The following is a 20,313-nucleotide window of genomic DNA, read 5'->3' as shown; positions in this document are numbered from 1 at the left end:
CAGTTTTATTTTTATAAGTCATTTTAAGTTCAAATTTGAACAAAAGTACATATTAAATAACCTGGAATAACTATTTAGTTATTTGTTTTGATTGTATAATATTATTTGTGGGTACTTCAAACTTCTAAAGTATACTATTATATATCTATGATAGTACCACGGTTTGTTGTTGATGTATAACGCGTTACTAATGGATATTGTGATATGATTAATTTGGAATTTATTATTGATACCTATTATAGGTCAATTTTTTTTTAATACTATAGATAAGTATACCTATAATAGGTATGTCTAATACCTAGACTGACAAGCAGTCTCCGCTCAGAATCGTTTTTCTTATACAGTGATATTATATCATTGAATTCAAATTTAATACTATCCATTATACAGTGACCCACTTGTAACCTACTGTACAGCAGAGCGACATCCACTTACCCACCTTTTTAGGTTTAAATTTACTACTTTTATTGTTGTTATATTAAGTAAATATTAAGTAAAATCTTATTTTCTATATCTTCTCGCCGTACTTTTAAATACTCACTTGTTTTATTATATTTTGTACAATAGAGGAAGGCACCCGTTTATAGACCATACAGTGTAATTGTGTAAGTGTACATACGATACAATAATTATAATATTTTACTCAATAATTTATAATGATCTCAAAGTAGATGATAGGTTTCCTGTTTAAACATTTTTAACTGTTCTTGTTTTTATTTATATTACGCTGCATTGTATTAACATATTATTACGTATATATTGTAGTCACAGTGTCATGGTTTTATCTAGAATAAAAGCACAATTAAAATGAATAAACACTTTTTTAAATATTAAACTAAAAATCAACGGATTTTTTTTAATGGTTAGAAATGAATAGGGAAAATCATACTCTTCGTTCTTCGTAATTTGACGAGTTTAACGTGATTATGACAATACGTTTGAGTTTATTGTTAAAACCTTGTATTAATATACCTAACGTATTTTACTTTATAAGACAATGTGTAGCGGTTGCATTTATAATTAATATTCAGTTTTAAAATATATAAAAAAATCTGTGCTTATATTGAGTGCGGTTGTGTTACATAATATATAATATACAGATGAGGTTTCTCAACAATAATGTATCGGAACTCGGAGTACTTTGAACATTTATTTAATGTTCTTAGAAGATATAAATTAAGAAACAAAAATAAAAAAAATAAGAAAATTATCGTCCTAGGAATCGTTTGCGCGTCTGCCAAAGCCATTGTTATATTTCACTTGGACTCCATTACCCGGTTATGTGTAATATATAATATAATATATATGTAATGATGGTACTCACGTCTGACATTATGTATTGCCTATATTTTCGGTAAAATTGCAAACATAAATTTAATTTCATGAATATATATATAGGTGTATAAAACGAACAAATGAAATAACAGTTATATAGGTGATAATTGTTAGAGTCGTTAAACCGAGTCGGACATCTTAGTCAAGCATGGAGCTTAAGAATTTGACTAATACTCAAAAATATATAAATATAATATGCTAAATATATATGTCCAATATAGTTTAACTGTTAGTTAATTTATCAAGAAAAAAAATTATATTTTTACAAAGCACTATGGAATATAAAGAAAAATATTTTCTTATTGTGTTCAGTAACATTGCATTCATAATATATTTAATACTCATTCCGCTATTTCTTCTGAATCTTTAAACTCGAAAACAATGGGCCATTTGAATACAAAAAGTGTTAGAAGGTATATTATATATTTATAGATCTTTAACAACCTTTAATTAAAAATTTATCTAATTTACGTTATATGCAGAGTGTTCTATTTGACATTAAGGACTAAGGAGTGAGTCAGTGGAATCCATTATCTCAACTAACTTTATTTATTTGAAGTACTTATGCAGGAGCCGATGCTCAAATGAATATCGTACTAACTAAAAATATATTTGATAATCATCTTCAATTTACTAATTTATATAATAAACAAATTGAGTAAAAATTGGTTTTAAAAATTTTTTACTATTGTGCTTTATTTTAATAAATACATTTCAAACTGTAAAATTTAAAAACATTTTGATATTATGATCATATTGTCTTTTCGAGTGTTCTTTGTGAACACAATTTCCTATTTGTATTAATTATTGATGACATAATGATGATATTAACCCATCATCGGTATCGCCATGTTTTGTAATACGATTGGAATTGTGTTAACATTACGGTAACAAACCCTGTTAAAATAATAAACATTTTAAAAATTATAACTAATTCGAATTTTTGCGTTTTTTTCAGTATTAACTTTTAAAACATAAAATATTTTTAAAATGTATAGCTAGTAAAATTATAATTATTTATGTACTTGACTATGATCATAAAATATGATGTTAAAATCTATACACCATATAGGTACAAGTACCCAATTCATATGAGTAAATGTATTACATTTCAATACTAGAACTTATCTCAAGTTTTGTTTTAAAATCATTACAATAGCGTGCTTTAATACGACTATAGACTACACTTCACTTTTCTGATCTATTTTAACACAACATATTGAGTGTTTCTTGAATAAAATAATCAGTTTCAAAAGGTTTTTTCAGTTACTTATTATGACTTATAAATTAAAAATGGAAAGTCTACGTAATGCCGTAACTATAATTTCCGCTTGATGATTTAACTTTTTTTTTAAATCTAAATTATTTTATAATTAAATAGACTGTATTTATTCCTTCAACAATACATTTTAAACACTACATTTTCTAGAATACCAAATTCCAATTGTAAACAATAACACTACAATATTTACCAGTACACATATTGATTACCATCCCAGCTAATTACATTTATGTAAATGGCAAATATTTCAGTCCTAGATTTGACTAATTTAGCTAATTGTAATTCATACATTTATTTATATAATTTCATATGAAAAATGGTTTGTACTGTATAGGTATAGGTGGTATCTACTTAAAATTTATAAATATATATTATACATGACGTATTTCAAAAAAGTTGACTACACATTCTGTGCACGGCATTGTAAAAGAAATTGTAAAAGTAAACACATTTTTATTACTATGAATAAACTTTTCTTCAAATGAAATGTTTGCTATTTTTTGATCGTACCTATAGATTTAAGACTGCAAATTAAACAACGAATGTATTAGTTTTGCAATAATATTATTTTTTTGTAACAGTATTTATATTCATAATCATTCATTTGAAAGATGGTAATATTTTAAGTCTAATAAAATAGAAGGTTTTTCAGTTTTTGTCATAGTCGCGTCAGTTTAATCAATAGGATTTAAGAACGATGGAGTTTGCGAGCCTATTATAAAATGTCAGAGCTTCCAATATATTTTGTCCTTTTTATCAGCAATAGTTGTACATAGAGAATACATTTAAACCCCTTTCAATTTAAATTGAATAATACCTTTTAAAATCATAATTCTGCTGACATTACTATTAATGACAATTTGTATTGTACTTAGGAAGTCGAGGAATAGGATAACGCGATTAGGTGAGTTATTCAAATAAATGAGTAAACAGATATGATAAAAGGTCAATAAATAATATTTTACAATAATCGTGTTTCAAATTTATTGCTAACAGATGTTTTTTTTTATTTTCCCTATACATAATAATAATAAGATCAGTAATTATTTATCATACAACAATATAAATTCTACAATATTCATAAAAGCACGTATTATAGCAAGGTAACAACACTAAAAAACTAAAAACTAAAATTGTATCATTAATTTTTATACGTCGTGCAAATATAATATTTATATTATATTTTATTCTATATAATATATATTATATATTATTATAGTAGTTAAAAAATAGTAGTTATAAGAAATACAAGTAACCAAAGCTTGTAGTATCACAATGTGGGCAAAATAATTTTTAGAAAACAAAATGTACACAATACATCAGGCTAGTAATATATATATATAAGATTATATATAATATAATATATAGAAATATCGTTTATTATAAATATATTTATCGTACAAAAAAAAAATAAATACATAAAGGGGAATGAAAAGTTTATTTCTCAACATTTATCTAGGTATTATTATTTAATTTTACATATTTTTTTAAATAATTAATTTAAGATCTTTTAAAAATTTGTCTAGTGTTTCTATTCATTTGATTTATCATACTATTCTTAGTCCATTCGATAGATAGAAAAAAATGATATTAAACAAAACAACGTCCCTAACACAATAACACTATTCTACTGTTCGGAATCAGTCTCTGAACAAACTCATCTAAGGTATTTCAAATTAATCTAAATGACATAAAATGCGAGCAGCGCGTAAAGGTCACGCGGACATTTCTATTAATGCGGGTAATTAATATTAATTAATTATGGCAATGATGTCCGTACATAATATATTTAACGATAGTACGATACTACAATGTCGAATGAACTTAACGTCGCGGTCGGTGTATTTTACTGATTCTTACTAATTTAGTCTGTCAGATGGTGTAGGTAATTTACAAAACGAATACGTCTGGAAAATTATATTCGAAAAAATTATACAGTACGCGCGTCACGTTCGTTGAACGAAGCTTTTCCTAAAATCGGTTATTCTTGTTCGTTTCATATTTTGTCTATGGGTACCTATATATCCGAAATCATTAGTTAATAGTATAATATTCTGGTCTATGTGTTTTTTTTGCCATTTGATAAAATATTTAAAAAAAATGTTATCTAAATATTCGATTTTGCTAAATTAATTATTTCGATACGTATGATAATAATTGTTTATATCAATTTAATTTAAATATTTCTACTTAAACGCTATTGATAGATTTTTTATACATCATAATATGGGAGACACATTCACAAAATAATATAATAATATAATTACATTTCATAGTTTGGGCCAATTGAACAGATTATTTGGTAATTAATATAATTAATAATAATTACGTCTCACAACTTCTGTGGAATAATTCAGAATAACACATGTAATAGGGAAAAATACCAAAATAAGTTTTTATTTTCACATAGGTACCATGGAGTAAAGTTGGTTAAAGAGCTGCCAGTTGCTGATGAAACGCATTTGTCGGCTTTTGCTAAAAATGAAAAATTACCGTATAGTCTGTTTAATCAGTAAGCGTTTTTACTACACTTTAAAATATAATACAATGGTGGTAGAAAACAGGGGTAGATTAGGCCTTGGGTTTTCACTTCGGTGAAGCACATTAATCCACTGAAACGTCAAAACGCTGCAAAAGATTGTTGATTAATTGAAACCTTTACACTATCTTATTTTTCGGAGTTGACTCCGCCATCGCGGTTTTAATAAATTCGACGACATGGGGCCTGACTTCAATTGAGATCGGTTATAATAATATGCGGTGGGAAGTTTCAAAAACGTAAAAAAAAATCCCTAAAAAATGTTATTATTCAAATTATTAATTTTGTGGACAACCGAGGAAATTCATTATAATATATTATTCCATGTGCGCTGTGCACTGTAACATTTTGGTGATGGCCGATGGAGAGTTTAAATTATAATAAACGATTTCTGTTCGATAACAATTATTACACACAAACGTCTTATAAGAGATCACAGAACATTTTTCTAAAATAATAATAATTACAATTATTATTATTGTTATTAATAATTTAGAATCTATTTAATCTATAATTACTTATAATATTATGTACTTATGTATATAATATGGAATATTCAATTATCGTAAGTTAAGCTTTTTCCGTCATAAACATTAATATAAAACCAACAATTAAATGGAACGTGCTAGTGCAGTGGGTATATAATATATCTATATATTATCATATATAATTTATAAGATGAAGTTTGAATTGCTACTAATTCAATTTTACTATATATAATTAATATTATTATTATTATTATTTCCGAAGTGTTCGAATAAGAATATTATAACACTTACCTATACAATTACAACGATAAATATATATAATAAGTATATATAATATATATACTTATTATATATATATTTATTTATTAATATTTATTTATGGGGTAAAATTAGGCTATACGCAATCGTATACAATATACACACATGCACATATTATGTAATATATTATATGCACACGAAATATAAAATTAGCTACGAGTTAACAGCGATAGGTAAATTGGATTTATATTATTATAGTCTAATGGCGATATATAGTGCGTTAAATTACGAATGTCAGAGGTGAACGTACCCCCCCCCCCCCGAAATATCAGTAAAACCAACAAAATACAAAATAAAAGTAGCATTAACTTACAACAATAGAAGGATGACGAGTCCACCGCCCCGCATCAAGAAATATTTTCCAGCTCCACACGAATGCACTCCACGTGTATTATATGATGTTATAATATTAATATAATCACGCGGTATAACATGTCGTCCGTTTATGGTCTGCGTTTCGACGACATGAATAATAATAATTAATATTATGCACGAAAATCAATGAGATCAAATCCCGAGAATGATCTAAAACCTACAACTTACAGCATAACGCGTTTTTTCAACCATCATCGGCATACATATTTTATTTTATATGGTCTTCTTAACTGGTCTATGCGATAATATCCGCGGCATCGTGGGCGCTGGGAAAAATGAAAATGAAAAATACTTGTGTAATCACGAATTTATAACGGACGTGCCAGAGTTTCATTTTAATATCATAAGTTTAGCGCTGCCGTGTTAATAATGGGATTATCGATTGTCAAAAATCCGTGAACAGAACGGCGGTAAAACGAACGCGGACATAAATCTGTGTAGGTCGTAACGCAGTAACGCGTGCAACTAGGTATATGGTTGAAATGTAGCAGGCCGCAGCAGCTATAGGATCAGTCGCGTTTGTTGTATCTAGTATAGGTATAAATTTATAGCTGTGTAATAGGGCTGTGCATCGCCTATCGTACGACCTAAGTGCATCGTTTACGTATATAAATTATAATTATATATTTTTACGTGGCTGTATAAAATATAATGTATTGCATAGTTACGTATAGTCGAGAAACTGAAATTCGATTTAATCGTTATTATTTTACTTTACTGCACTGTATCGCGGGACGTGTACGTTTTATATTGTTGTAATCATAAAATTATTATTGTAATATAAATGGCGCCGAAAAACAACTGAATGAGTTTACCACCGCGTTGTGTATTATAATATTATTATTATACCTGACCACAGATCGGTAGCGGTAGCTGTAAGTATACTGCTGCAGTAGGTCACACGAGTGCATAATATTAAAAACGCACACACGGAAATGCAGGTCGCAAAGTCGTGATACGCTTGGTCGGTAAACCACATTAGACGGGTGTGCTGTTCGGACGAAAAACCCGATAATATAGAAAACCGTCGGCTGGTGATTTTTTCGTCTTCACCGCCATTGGTGCAAAATATATTATATACGCCACTATATACGACACTTATAGCGTATATAGGTATTATAGGTAATATATAATATTATTATCATACCGCGAAGTCGTTAAAAATTTGTTTTTTTTTCTCCCCTTCAAAATTTAGAAAACTCGATTTGAAATACGCACCGGCGATGGCCCCGCGCGTACGAGGTGTGTAATAAATAATAACAATCAAGGTGAACCCGACCGTTGTCGATCAATCGGCGACGTCTATTCCGCGCTCAATCGTTTCGTCCATCACCGACAACTAAAACCGTTATAAAAATATGTATACCGTCATAATATAATACGATAACACACATATTGTTATGATAATAATACAATTCATAAACAAAAAGGGAGTCGCCTGAGTGAGACCGATTTTCAAAATTATACTTTTTAATAGCCTGAGTGCGTCCGGCATTCGATTTTTGGTAGAGCCTGCTTACGTCCGTAATTGTAACCTTAATATCTGTGATTCGTCATTTGTATTAACTTTACCCGGGTATATGATAATATTAATTTTTAGAAATATAAAAAAAAATTCAAATTTATAGATTTTGTCTATTCAATCTTATCATCAAAACCTAAACAAATTACATTGATTGAGAACAGTGTCAAAAAATACACCAAAATACAAATTACAAACTATTTGATTTCTGTGAAGATAGTGACATTTAATAATCAACCAAAAATACATTTGTCATGCAATTATTAATAAAAAATAATATTTTACGATCTTAAAAAATAAAAATCACTTAAGCAAATTATTGGGGTATAATCTTGTTCACCTCCTCGTGGGCGCACCCTGGGTGAACGCGTTCCGTGTAAAATGAGACGCACATGACCTACGCAATACATAAATGACTTTTAGTTTTGGAAGGATTTACCTTTTTTATGGACCCACTCGGAAAATTATCCTGGTATTATTTTTAACCGCGGGGGTAAGCGTGGGTCTGTGACTCGTGACTTTGGTCGAAAACGATGGAAAGTACGCATAAAAAAATTATAAAACGATGGTGATATAAAAATAAGTATGATAAGAATAAGACGAAGAAAAGACGAAGACGAAGGAGAAGCAGAAGAAGAAGAAGAAGAAGAAAAAAGGAAGAATAATTATAGAGAAAGACCGTCGACGAGGGACATACACGCCGTGTGCGTCATCCCGCGTTTATGTCGCATTTCGGAATCACAATAATATACGACGTAATCGCATTACAATTTTCAAGTATACAATAATAATAATAATAATAATAATAATAATACATGTATACGGTATACGCGGTGCGTGCGCGATTTAAACATAATCAATAATATGATCATAATATTATAATAATATTATATCGTCAATAATAATAATAATAATAATAATAATAATAATAATAATAATAATAATGATTTCGCGCGCGTGCGCGCGTACTCGTCTACTCTCGGTTCGTCGTCATTAAGGACAACCGCACTCGTCGATGACCATTTTGGGCAAGTCCCGTTTGATGATGTTACCGTCGTCGGTGAAGTAGATGAGCGACATGGAAGAGAACTTGACGGGCGCGCAGCACGGCTGGAATATGGACGAGTGTTTGGCCTTCCGGTAGTCCTCGATGGCCTGCGTGTAGAAGTTGAGGTATGTGTCCGGTGTCCTATGCACACCGCCGCAGTCGCCGCGACAGTAGTTTGCGTAGTAGCCGCCGGGTGCGATTATCCACGAGTCCCAGCCGATGTCCTGGAACTTGATGTAGAACCGCTGCTTGCAGCACTGGCCACGCACCGCCAGCGAACAGTCGAGCGCCCGGCGGCGAACGCGCCTCGCCACCGTCGGGTCCGTGTACACCATCAGGAACGGGTTCTCCCACTCGTTGGCCTGCCTGGTGTCGTGGAACAGCACCGGCGACACCAAGCCGCCGCACCCGGAACAGTCGATGTGGAACCGCAATCTGTGTTTGCCGCTAGACCCGTACCACTCGCGCACCGTGTTCGTCACGTCCACCGATATCCAGCCCAGGTTGTTCAGCGACAGCGACAGCGACGACGCCAGCGTGGCGTGCTCGTCGAATTCCTGTTCGTGTAATATAATATGCAATGAAAATATTATAATATCGTATAACATTGTATCATATACCTATAGACCGTAATCTCTCTATAATATATGAAAAATAAGTTGTGAGCCAGTCGGTACTTTATTTTTTTGCGCAAACATCTAAACGCTTTTCTGGTAAGACGAGTTGTATATATTGTTTAAAAAAATTAAAATTGAAAGTATGCCATTTTTCTAATAATTAGATAACAGTATAATTTATAATCTGACCAATGACAACCATTTTTATATTATAAACAAAAAATATTCAATTTTCATGAGTCAAAACGAAATTTATTTGCATTGTACCACGCTTATAGCAATCACATACAGGTTGAAAAAGAAGCTACAAAATACTCTATCCAGGATTCGAGGAGTTGAAATAGCTAAAATAGCTTTTAGTGAAATCGGTCAAGAAATTTCTGAGATAACCGTTCTTTACAGTATCGCGATTTCGTTGGTTTGCACAAAATTACTTCGACACACTTACATTTTCTGGTAGTGGGCGCGTATCATACACGGCGTATAGATTTTTACACATCAAAAAGTTGTAAACATTTAAATATTTAATCTTTCACATAATGTTTTATGTTTAAATATTTCAAATTACAGGTATTACATTTTAAGATGCAAAAGTACCTTGGGGGTTTGGCACAAGTCGACGGGGGTCTTGACCCTCTCCCCCGGGGAGCCGGGGAATGAAGCGAGTCGGTGGAAGAGTCCCTAGTAATATTATTCTATGATGTTTTAATATTTTAATATCGTTATACGCTGTACGCGGGACGCCGCATGCTGGCTGCATTGTAAACCATTGTTTACGCGTAGGTACCTATAATATCGCTGCAGTATCCTCATTATATACTGCAGTTCGTACACTTAGGCGGACTTAAAGGTGGTCTGGTTGGATTAAGGTCTAAAAAAACAACGAAGCTACACGTTCTACGCAAACGATAAGTCTATTATGATAAATGGGCCATCATTATGCTATATGTTCAAAATTCGTAAGATTAGCGCCTTGTCCTATACGTAAACGCAGGCAATATTTCTATAGACTGATCATACTCTTCCGCCGCACTAAGCGATGCGTCAGTTATGGCAAAATGCAAGCTGTTTTATTTTTTTGGACTAGCAGGAATTACGTTAGGCATTGCGTAACACTCCGCTAAAACTCAAATCTCCCTATGACTGTAAATATATGCTTATACTTAACCATATTGTATTGTACCACATATATTTTAATTATGAGTCTTAATAGTCTTATATACCTTACCATCTGCATCGCAGGCCACTTATAATTGTAACGTCTTTGAAATTGAACTACCTATAAAAAATAAACCGAATTGCGATCGCGTTTCCACCGTTATATAGGTATAGTATAACCAAACTTGTGAATTCAGTAGTTGACGCCAACAGTTACAAAAAACACAAATATATTGTGAGGACATAGTTTGGCCAATACCTCTTCCCCCCCGTCAGAAAATGTTCATACTCGTCCGCGAGGACCAAAGAACCGATGCCACATTGTTAGAATCTATATTTAACTATAAATGTCAAGTCTTCACGTATAACAGATGCATTATTATTTATTATATTAATTGATAATTGTCACATATTATAATATATAATATGACGAGTGACGACATCATTGCCCTGTTCCCACCTTCTTTTTTATATAAAATTAAGCCTTTTAAAAATATCCTAAGCTTAAAGTATACCAGCACCCGCCACCCTCTACCAACCTCTTGTAAGTCGTATGTAATGTGCCTATGCGTTTACGCAGTGCGACGTGTTGGCATGGAACGGGGATGTTTGGCGGGGATAGTGATTGAGCGCAACGATCGAAAAAAATGTTTTAGACTAGAATGATAGGATAAACGCGCCATTTGAGAAATCACGTAGTAATAAGTGCGAGCGGGAACGTGCGTATACTTATATATTATGGAGAATGCGTGTAGACGTGCGTGGAAGGCTGTCTGGCCCATGGGAGTCTGCAGAGGACTTCCGTCGACTTGCGTCATTATAGTTATGTAGAGTGGAAGAGAAGAAAACCTGCAAGACATAGGTAAACTACGGTCTACGAGTTTCATATAATATTCTATTTTATGTTATATTTGGATGATAACACATGAGGGTTTTTTTATGATTGATACAAATAATATGTGTCGATTACCAAACCTCTAGTACAAAAAAATAATAGTACACATTTTTATTTGCAAGTAATTTTCAACCATATAATATTACTATGTTTGCGGTACTGATGCGTCGCACTCAAACGCATAATAATATTATTATCATAATACTATGTTATCCACGATATATCATTCTGAACTCAACGTTACCATATGCACTCTGAAGGTCTGAACACCCATAGTAGTATGTAATTGCGTACACATTTTATTGTTTTAGGAAACATTATAGCGTTATTTTAGCGATCGCATTAAATTGTATGGCAAAAGATTTATTAGTAGTTATTATATAATACATACACTCTATCAGTTCGTTTGGGGTTAGACTAGGTTTTAGTGACCTATTTGAATCATTTCCAACCGTTGTGGATTATAAATATGCATTGGACGATGTGATATTCTTTTATAATATGTACAACTACAATAATCGATCACTACGTACATCCGCAATCGATCATCGTTTAAGTATAATTATTATAATGTTATAGCGTTATATATGATATATGTATTTGGAAATTGAAATAAAAATAATTATCGAGGTGTCACTTAACTTAAAGTGTATAATGATAATATATGCAATTTTTTCAAATCTATCGAGAATGAAAAAAAAATATGAATTACATTTTATAAATATATTATGTAATATTATAATTCTTTTATCAAACTGTTTTGTAAAAAATAAAATACAAATCTAAATGGTACAATAATATAATTTTCTAAAATACTACGACTACGTTAATTGTAATAAATGTGTATTTTTTGCGAAACATACCTTACCACTTAGGAACGTGGTATTCCGCATTGGGTTCGTGCGGAAGTTTATTTTGAACAGCCACAGAGTTACATTGTGACTGTGGTGGGTCCTACGCGCGGCCGGGGGAACGTCCGGCCTGTATTCTAACCTAAACCACAGCTTCGCAGACTTGACTTTTACGGAATCAGTACTTCCCATATCCTGTGACCACGGGAATTCTAATAACGTTTGTCCGTTTAACGTAGATCCTGGAACAATACAAATTATAACGTAAATTTGTATATTATGTTAAAACATGATAGTAAATTCATCTTTACAAACAAAATTTCATCTTACAAATTAGAAAAGCTGTATGCAATCCAACAAGCATGTTAAATTATATAGGTATATTATATTACGAATATTTCAAAAATCATACTTTATAATGTCAATTATAGCTCACGGGGACATAATAGCTCATATTATATTGATTAACGTGATAACAACTGCAAGATTATTTGGCCTCGTCGAGACAGTATAATAATATCTACTTTGTAATATCGATAGCAATCTAGACAAGTTCAAACCACAAGGGTTTGGAAACAACGTGGTTACTGGTCTTGTAAGTTGTACCTATACCCCGTAATCTAACAATATGAAACTATTATAATATGCAACTCTATGAAAAATTAAATTTTAGACGCTAAATTAATAATGCATTCTATCAGTCTATGCATAAATAAAATGCATATTATGCAAAAATTAAAAAATACAACATTTCACAGAAAAACATAATAATTATTATAACATTATGTTAAGGAAAGTCTTCATATTATATAGAGGGTTATTAGTTATTAGTACTTATTACTATACTGTTAAACACGAAATACAAAACCACATACGCTTTGATATCTGTATTAATTATTATAACATACAATTTGACGAAAGCTGAAAGTTATATCAATTACGCTTCCGTACGAACTGCAGGCACCGTGCCAAATATTATGACTTTAACAGTAAAAAAAGCAAGTTCGAGCATGTCCAAAATTAATTTGTTCTCGATTCTGTTAAAACGTATCACTTTATCGAATCATAGAAACTATATTTTACTATTAACTTTTAAGTTACATTTTATTTTATCGCGCACGATTTTCACTAAAATAATTTTACCACAATGGGCGGCACTGTGCGGCATTATTTGAAATTTGTATTTTTCGTTCTTTTCCAATTATATCTTATATACACGCTGCGCGTTGCACCACCCATTATTTTACCATGACGATACAAAGCAATATTTATATTTCTCGAAACTCGATAGACATTAGACATATTAATTTATTTAGGTTACAACCGTCAACAAAATGTGTTATCCACGTTGGAGTATAAAATAATGTAACATTGTACTAAAGTTGACGTAGCTTGTATACTGTAGAGGTATGTCATAATAGTATAATGCAATAATATTATTATCATCATTGTGCTTTCGGAGAAGAATAACAAACGCACAGCATGCTCGTGATGCTCTCTGCGAATGCAATAAACGAAGTTCCGTCTTACTTAGCGGGAACTATTTCTCATTTATCCAAAATTTGATTTGAAGATTACGTTTGGTTCAGACTATATACCGCTCTGCAGCGTATCATCGCCGAGAATTCACGGTGTTTCGAAGAATCGGCCAGCGTTCATTGTATAATATAATATAATATAATTCATTTTTATACTCGGCGGGGTTACTTCTGCAACTCGTGGGAGGGGGGGGGGGGAGTTCTCGGAAAGCCGCGACTACCCCGTTCTCCGAATAACATAAACGTTTCGTATATTAAATATAAATATCTCCGTCGGCGGCATGGTCGCAGTCGTCGCTTTCGTAATCGTCGTCGTCGTTTTCGTCATCACCCGACGGTTGCAAGTGTGCACTGTAATGTACATAATGCACATAATGTAATGTCACAATATTGCACCGTGGCGGTTTTAAATGCGCCTCGTCGATAAAATGTTTATCGTGTTGTTAAGACGCTCGCTGGTGTGCGATAGTCGTTACTCAAGACTCGCGTGCCATTACAAAGTATTCGGTATAATAATAATAGTGTGATATACACAATCGAAATTAAATCCGCTCCTGCGGCCTATATAGTCGGATGGGTGTTTCGGACGACATAATAATAATAATGTATAGTAAAATACGTATATTATAATATTATATGAGACCATATTATTATTTTACTACTCGGCAGACACGTGCGGCGCGTTATATGGGCACTATAATAATGCGCACCGCGATCGCGGTTGCATACGATTATAATATTTTATATAGCTGCGTTAATATAATATAATATTATTATATTATGCAGGCGCGCCGATTTAAATACCGCCCTGTGCAAACCGTAACATACATTACCCGAATTACCGTGCAATGTCGCAATTTTTTTTATTATAAACGTCAGCGGTGCAAAAGACGAGTGGGACACCGAATTCGCAAATATTTACTGGTACACGTAAATATTGTGCAAATATTAATCGCTTGTAGTGATCCACACCTCGGCGGCGATTGCCAACGCTCATAGAATGTGTTACCCAAGTCGTTACATAATAAATCAGAACGTCCACATACCTTAATCCAGAAAATAAAAACGTGCTCGAGACACGGAGAAAAAAAATATGAAACAATTGTTGAACACAATATAATAGGTATTCTAAATCATAATTTTTTAATTGTAGCTTGAGAAATATTATATTGAGATCACGGTTCGTTACTATCACAATTTTACACAATTTTCGGCATAAATAGAGAAAAACTATTATTGCTTACTGCAGATGACATCTATCGGTCATAGTTTCTTCTGGACAATCTATAGCAGTCCAGTAACTCTTAGAAGTGAGAACCAAAAGCCAATGTCAAAAGCATCGTAATAAAGTGTGTAACAAAAAAACGATGGGGATTTTATATGTAATTATAAATATTTCGTTGTAAATTGTAACAAATAGGTATACAGGATTCTAAATTTAATTAAACTTAAAACTTTTTTTCGTAAGGGTGGAATGCGTGTATAGTGTATTACATAAAATAAGGCCTTTTATAAATATTATAACTACGTTAAGTACAACGCTGCATTTATGTTTTATTATATCGAGAAATAGAAACAATTATCATTATAATCAACTACAATAAACGCTGCACGGACTTGATGTCTCGTCGGAAGCAGATGTGGAGTAATTAAATTGTTTTAACTTTATGAGTATATGGGTTACGATAGTACAGAATAAAGCATTAACATTTTTTTTTTTTATCAATCAACATATTAATTCACCTCGTGTCTTGTATGGTCAGTTATACCAGTGAACGTCAAAATGAATTAAAATCATAACAATTTCGTACATTTGAAAATTTACCAAATTTGCAAATAAAATTAATAAAATAAATAGATTATATTATATTATTTCAGGATGTCAAACGGTAGTACAATATATATAGTACTAAGTACTAACGATATACTATTCTATAGTTATACTGTAGGTAGGTCGTATACGTATAGTTGTACCTTTTTATGATTATAATATTATATTTTTTCATTTATATGATTTCCAATAGCCCCGACAATCTCGCTGTATATGTAGGTTTAAATGTTGTAAAAGTTTTAAAAGATTCACATATTATATCGTTATTGACTTCAAATTTCCATTAAATCTTATCGGAGTACCTATATATGTGGTATGTTTTAGAAATTTAAACGGAATAATATACTAGAAACACTATATTTGCCGACAGACGTGTGTACATAACCACTGGTCAAATAGACGTACTGCCTCATATAGTACATCCGGTATACCGACGGACATAAACGCGTAATGCACTAATACGTATTTATATATTGTATGCACACAGTCATATATTATGTACCACACTTCATCGGACGACTGCGCTAATATTGTCTGTACCGCCGACCGCGTCTGTGCAGGGACGTTTTATTTTCCATAGCAGCCCTATACAAACCTAACCAATATTATTTAAGTCCGATATCGTAATTCGACCAAACGAAATAGCGTCGGTCGTCCTGTTTCAGCGGTTTACTTTCAGAAACCGCGTCTTTGTCCGCGCGCGTCTAGACATTGTCTCGCTAATGGCTTGGCAATGTTGGTTTTAATGTTCGTCCTATAGAGAGGTCCGGGGACATTTAAACTAAACTGTATAACACAACGAGCGACCTTTATGAATATTCGTCGTAAATACTATACGCTGCGCAATTATTTTGCCGTCTTCGATATGGGGGACATTGGGAATATTTTCCGTTACGCCAGATAATGTACACATTACACACATAAAACTGTCGGCGTCTATTTAAATCGAACGCAAATAATTCAACGAGTCGGAAACGGTTTCTATTTCACGTTTGCGAGAAAAAAAAAGAACGCTGCGGGCATCGTATATACAATAATAATAATATATTATATGGTCTTAGAATCGCGATACGCGCATCTCATTATCGCATAATATACAGAACAATATATTATTGCGTTTTACGTCGTTATAAAAAATAAATTGTGTCGTAAACGGATCACGCGTCGGCGTAGTTGTACATCACGCCATGGCAATATAATTTTGTGTTATTAAAATATCATGATTTCCATGATAATATTAATTATTACAATATTTATTTTATGTATTTTTATCCTTAATAGAAATATTGCAAACGGTGTTAATGTTATTATTAGATATTCATTATTATAGGACGGCCGCGACACGCGTCAAATCGTTTATAACATGTACATAGGTATCACAAGCGCGTGACGTGGACAATTATTTTTTGTACGACCGGCACTGTAGGCTGTGGGTCAATACAATAGAGTTTATTGACCTAATTACCAAATCGAAAGACGAGGCGTTTCACTATTACTCAGTTTTATTTTTATGTATTTTAATTATTTCGACCAATATATGTCTTCAAAATATCGATATTGCACTGTCTGTATCGTACGTTTTGATATTTTACATAAATTTGTGCGTTCAATTAATATTGACACGTATATAATATCTCAAAAGGTGTCACAGGGATGTCCACGAAAAGAAATTTTTGATACTTTGACGCTATTTTACTATTTATGTATGACGGATATGGCGTTCTCTTAAATTACGACACGGTGCTGACGTGCATTTTTTTGGGTGAGATGTTATAACCCGAACGGCCCCACCTGTATATATAAAGGCCAATAATTTTGTTAGGCAGTTCCCATGATTTTCATCATCTGCTTTCTATTAATGTATAATAATATATTATTTTTTATAATTTCGACTAAAATAAATATTATTTTTATTTTTTTAACTTAGGTAATTAATTCTATCTACTCTTTAATGTTTTTACAATTTTAAAATATTACAAAAATACTAAATAGATATCCACATTTTGTATACTTGACTACCTATATCTGGTTTTTGGATATGATATACTTTTATAAGTAAACAATCACAGCAGGATGGATCAACCATATGAATTAAATAATATAATTATTATGCTCTATTTAGCCAATATAATGATATCGACTTTCTATACATTAGTGGTATGTAATAAACGAGTATTGACACGCAGTTTGACATTTCGTTGTAATAAAATCAAAAATCATATTTTAAAACAAAAACCAATGTATGACATTCAGACGTACAATCATAACGTATCAACTTAATTTTAAATTTAAAAAAATGCCATTGGCAGGTATAAGAGCAAAACTCACAACGAATACCGAGCTGACAGTGGTCAGTCCAGGTATAATAGATGGATTTATTCTGCCAATAATGATGACAATTATACGATCAACAAACTGTGTTACAAAATGTAAATTTTGGTTGGTCGATTATTACTGCGTGCATTGCAGACGGTCGATACTATAGCTAAAAAAAATAATATTATACCGTTTCATATAATATGTTGGTTACACGGCGTTACGTGTATGCAAACGCGCATCGCATTCGCGTAGAAGCCCCGAACACCGTATAGTAACGAATGATAATGCTCGTCGTCGATACAACGTCGGTGGCGAAACTATTAATACAACCACAACGTATTATTATACCGGGTTACATTTATAATTTGATGTGGTCGGATCTGATTGGATATGAAGCATGGTGTTTATGTATAATATGTGTGTAGTGTGTACATTGTGTGTATTGTGTACGCAGAATAATTTGTTTATGTGGGTAGATACGTCCTATTGTACCTATACGTCCTATACAACGTAAACTGCGTGGTATATCTCAATAATATAATAGTATAACATTATTCAAAATCCAAAATTAAACCCTAAGAATAAATTCTAATATAGTTAGTTCATACAAATGTTGAAATGTGTTTATAGTCTTACGTATAATATAAATACAACCGTATGGAGTAAAACTGAAACATATTATAATTAACGAACAATATAATTGAAGCATTTCAAAACATTGGTATGGGGCTTACACAAAGACTTAAAAATGCAAACAACCGACGAACTTTCCCAACTACTTTGCCTTATATTTAAGTCATATTATATAGGTATAAATGAAAATCCACTCAGGATACTTCAAACAAACTGGTCATAGACCCCACCCATTATATAGATTTAAACGAACTACAAAATAAAAGTCATGCAAATAAGTTTTGCGTCGATTTTTATTTTTGCTGCAATCTTCTACAGATTGTAAAAACGTTTAAAATAAAATATATCAATAACCGCGAACCGGTGAACCGTGTGAGGTATACCTATAATAGTAATAATAATTCAAAATATGTAACATGGTATTACACTGTAATACCAACATAACATATGTAACCGTCGTCGTAAAGTTGCAGGTTAATCGGGTGCGACCCGACGGCCACGGCCAACACGAACGGCGATGGGTTTTCCGGGAACAGAAGTCAAAGCGAATATACATAATAAAAACGGTTTTACGGCCACATCGTTATATTATGCCGATAAAGTATTCACCAGCACCCTCTCCCCCCCACCGAAAAATACAATATAAAAATATAACTAGCCGACAAAAGAATAACCGCGCGCGTTTGAGTCGATCGCCGCTGTATAATAATAATAATACCATATTTATACATTAAATATTATTACGTATTATAATATTATGTACCTACCTACAACCTATTAAATGGTTACATGATATTATATTATACGATCGTGTATACGTGACGTATGTATATAGTGTGTTACCTAAAAGGTAACACGAACTATTTGTGTCCAGACGTCCAAAGATATCGGATTGAAATGTGGTTTTATATAATATGCAATACTGAAATACAAATTTTTTGACGATATTTATTCGTATTTTTATTGCGCGCATGTGCAATACGCAAATTGCAAATTTTTAAACGCAACGCGGTTATTCAACACCAAATTTCGATGGATCGATTTTTTTGAAGTCATCTTGATTTTTCCACAATGATTCAATAACCAAAATTTACTGAATTACAACGAGTTAAAGATGGGTTCAAAATACACGAAATCACACGGAAATTTGGAATATCGTAAGATGGCTATCGACAAATTCAATAATTTACTCAATTAAATAGAAACTTTAATTCGATGTAATTCAGATAGTTTCAGCTTTAGAGCTATGCAGTACTTGAAACCGTTATCATAATTATCTTTTGCCATAATTGCTTCTAATAAAACTTCTGAAAACATATTTGAATTTGTCATGAAATTTACTTGAAATATGCCGTCTTACAAATTATTCTTAAAATTCAAAATTTAAAAATATAATTTTTATGGGTTTAAGAGTTAAATATTTTAAGAAAGTGGAATAGTATATTGTGTGGGAAGTGAGCTATTTCGTCCAAGACTGAACTTGCCTTCCCGAATAGTTTCCATTTTACCACCCGGCACTATTAGGGATTCCCACTTTACCGGCCGCTGGACGGAACCATTTCGC

General features: G+C 32.1%; 1 protein-coding gene across 1 annotated transcript in view; it reads right to left on the bottom strand.

Moving 5' to 3' along the window:
* Positions 1 to 6,002: 6,002 nt before the first annotated feature.
* LOC100569199 (inhibin beta chain) overlaps positions 6,003 to 20,313 on the bottom strand; it is a 73,909-nt gene continuing 59,598 nt past the window's right edge. The window contains exons 3-4 of the mRNA XM_003246878.4: positions 12,441 to 12,670; positions 6,003 to 9,464 (exon numbers count right to left, since the gene is read on the bottom strand). Coding sequence (XP_003246926.1) covers positions 8,853 to 9,464; positions 12,441 to 12,670 — 842 coding nt within the window. The 3' untranslated portion in view covers positions 6,003 to 8,852. The remainder of the gene's footprint in view (positions 9,465 to 12,440; positions 12,671 to 20,313) is intronic.

This window comes from Acyrthosiphon pisum, chromosome A1 (genome assembly GCF_005508785.2).
Source record: "Acyrthosiphon pisum isolate AL4f chromosome A1, pea_aphid_22Mar2018_4r6ur, whole genome shotgun sequence".
Classification (NCBI taxonomy): domain Eukaryota; kingdom Metazoa; phylum Arthropoda; class Insecta; order Hemiptera; family Aphididae; genus Acyrthosiphon; species Acyrthosiphon pisum.
Note: the sequence above shows the minus strand (reverse complement) of the source record. Positions and strands in the feature narration are given on the sequence as shown.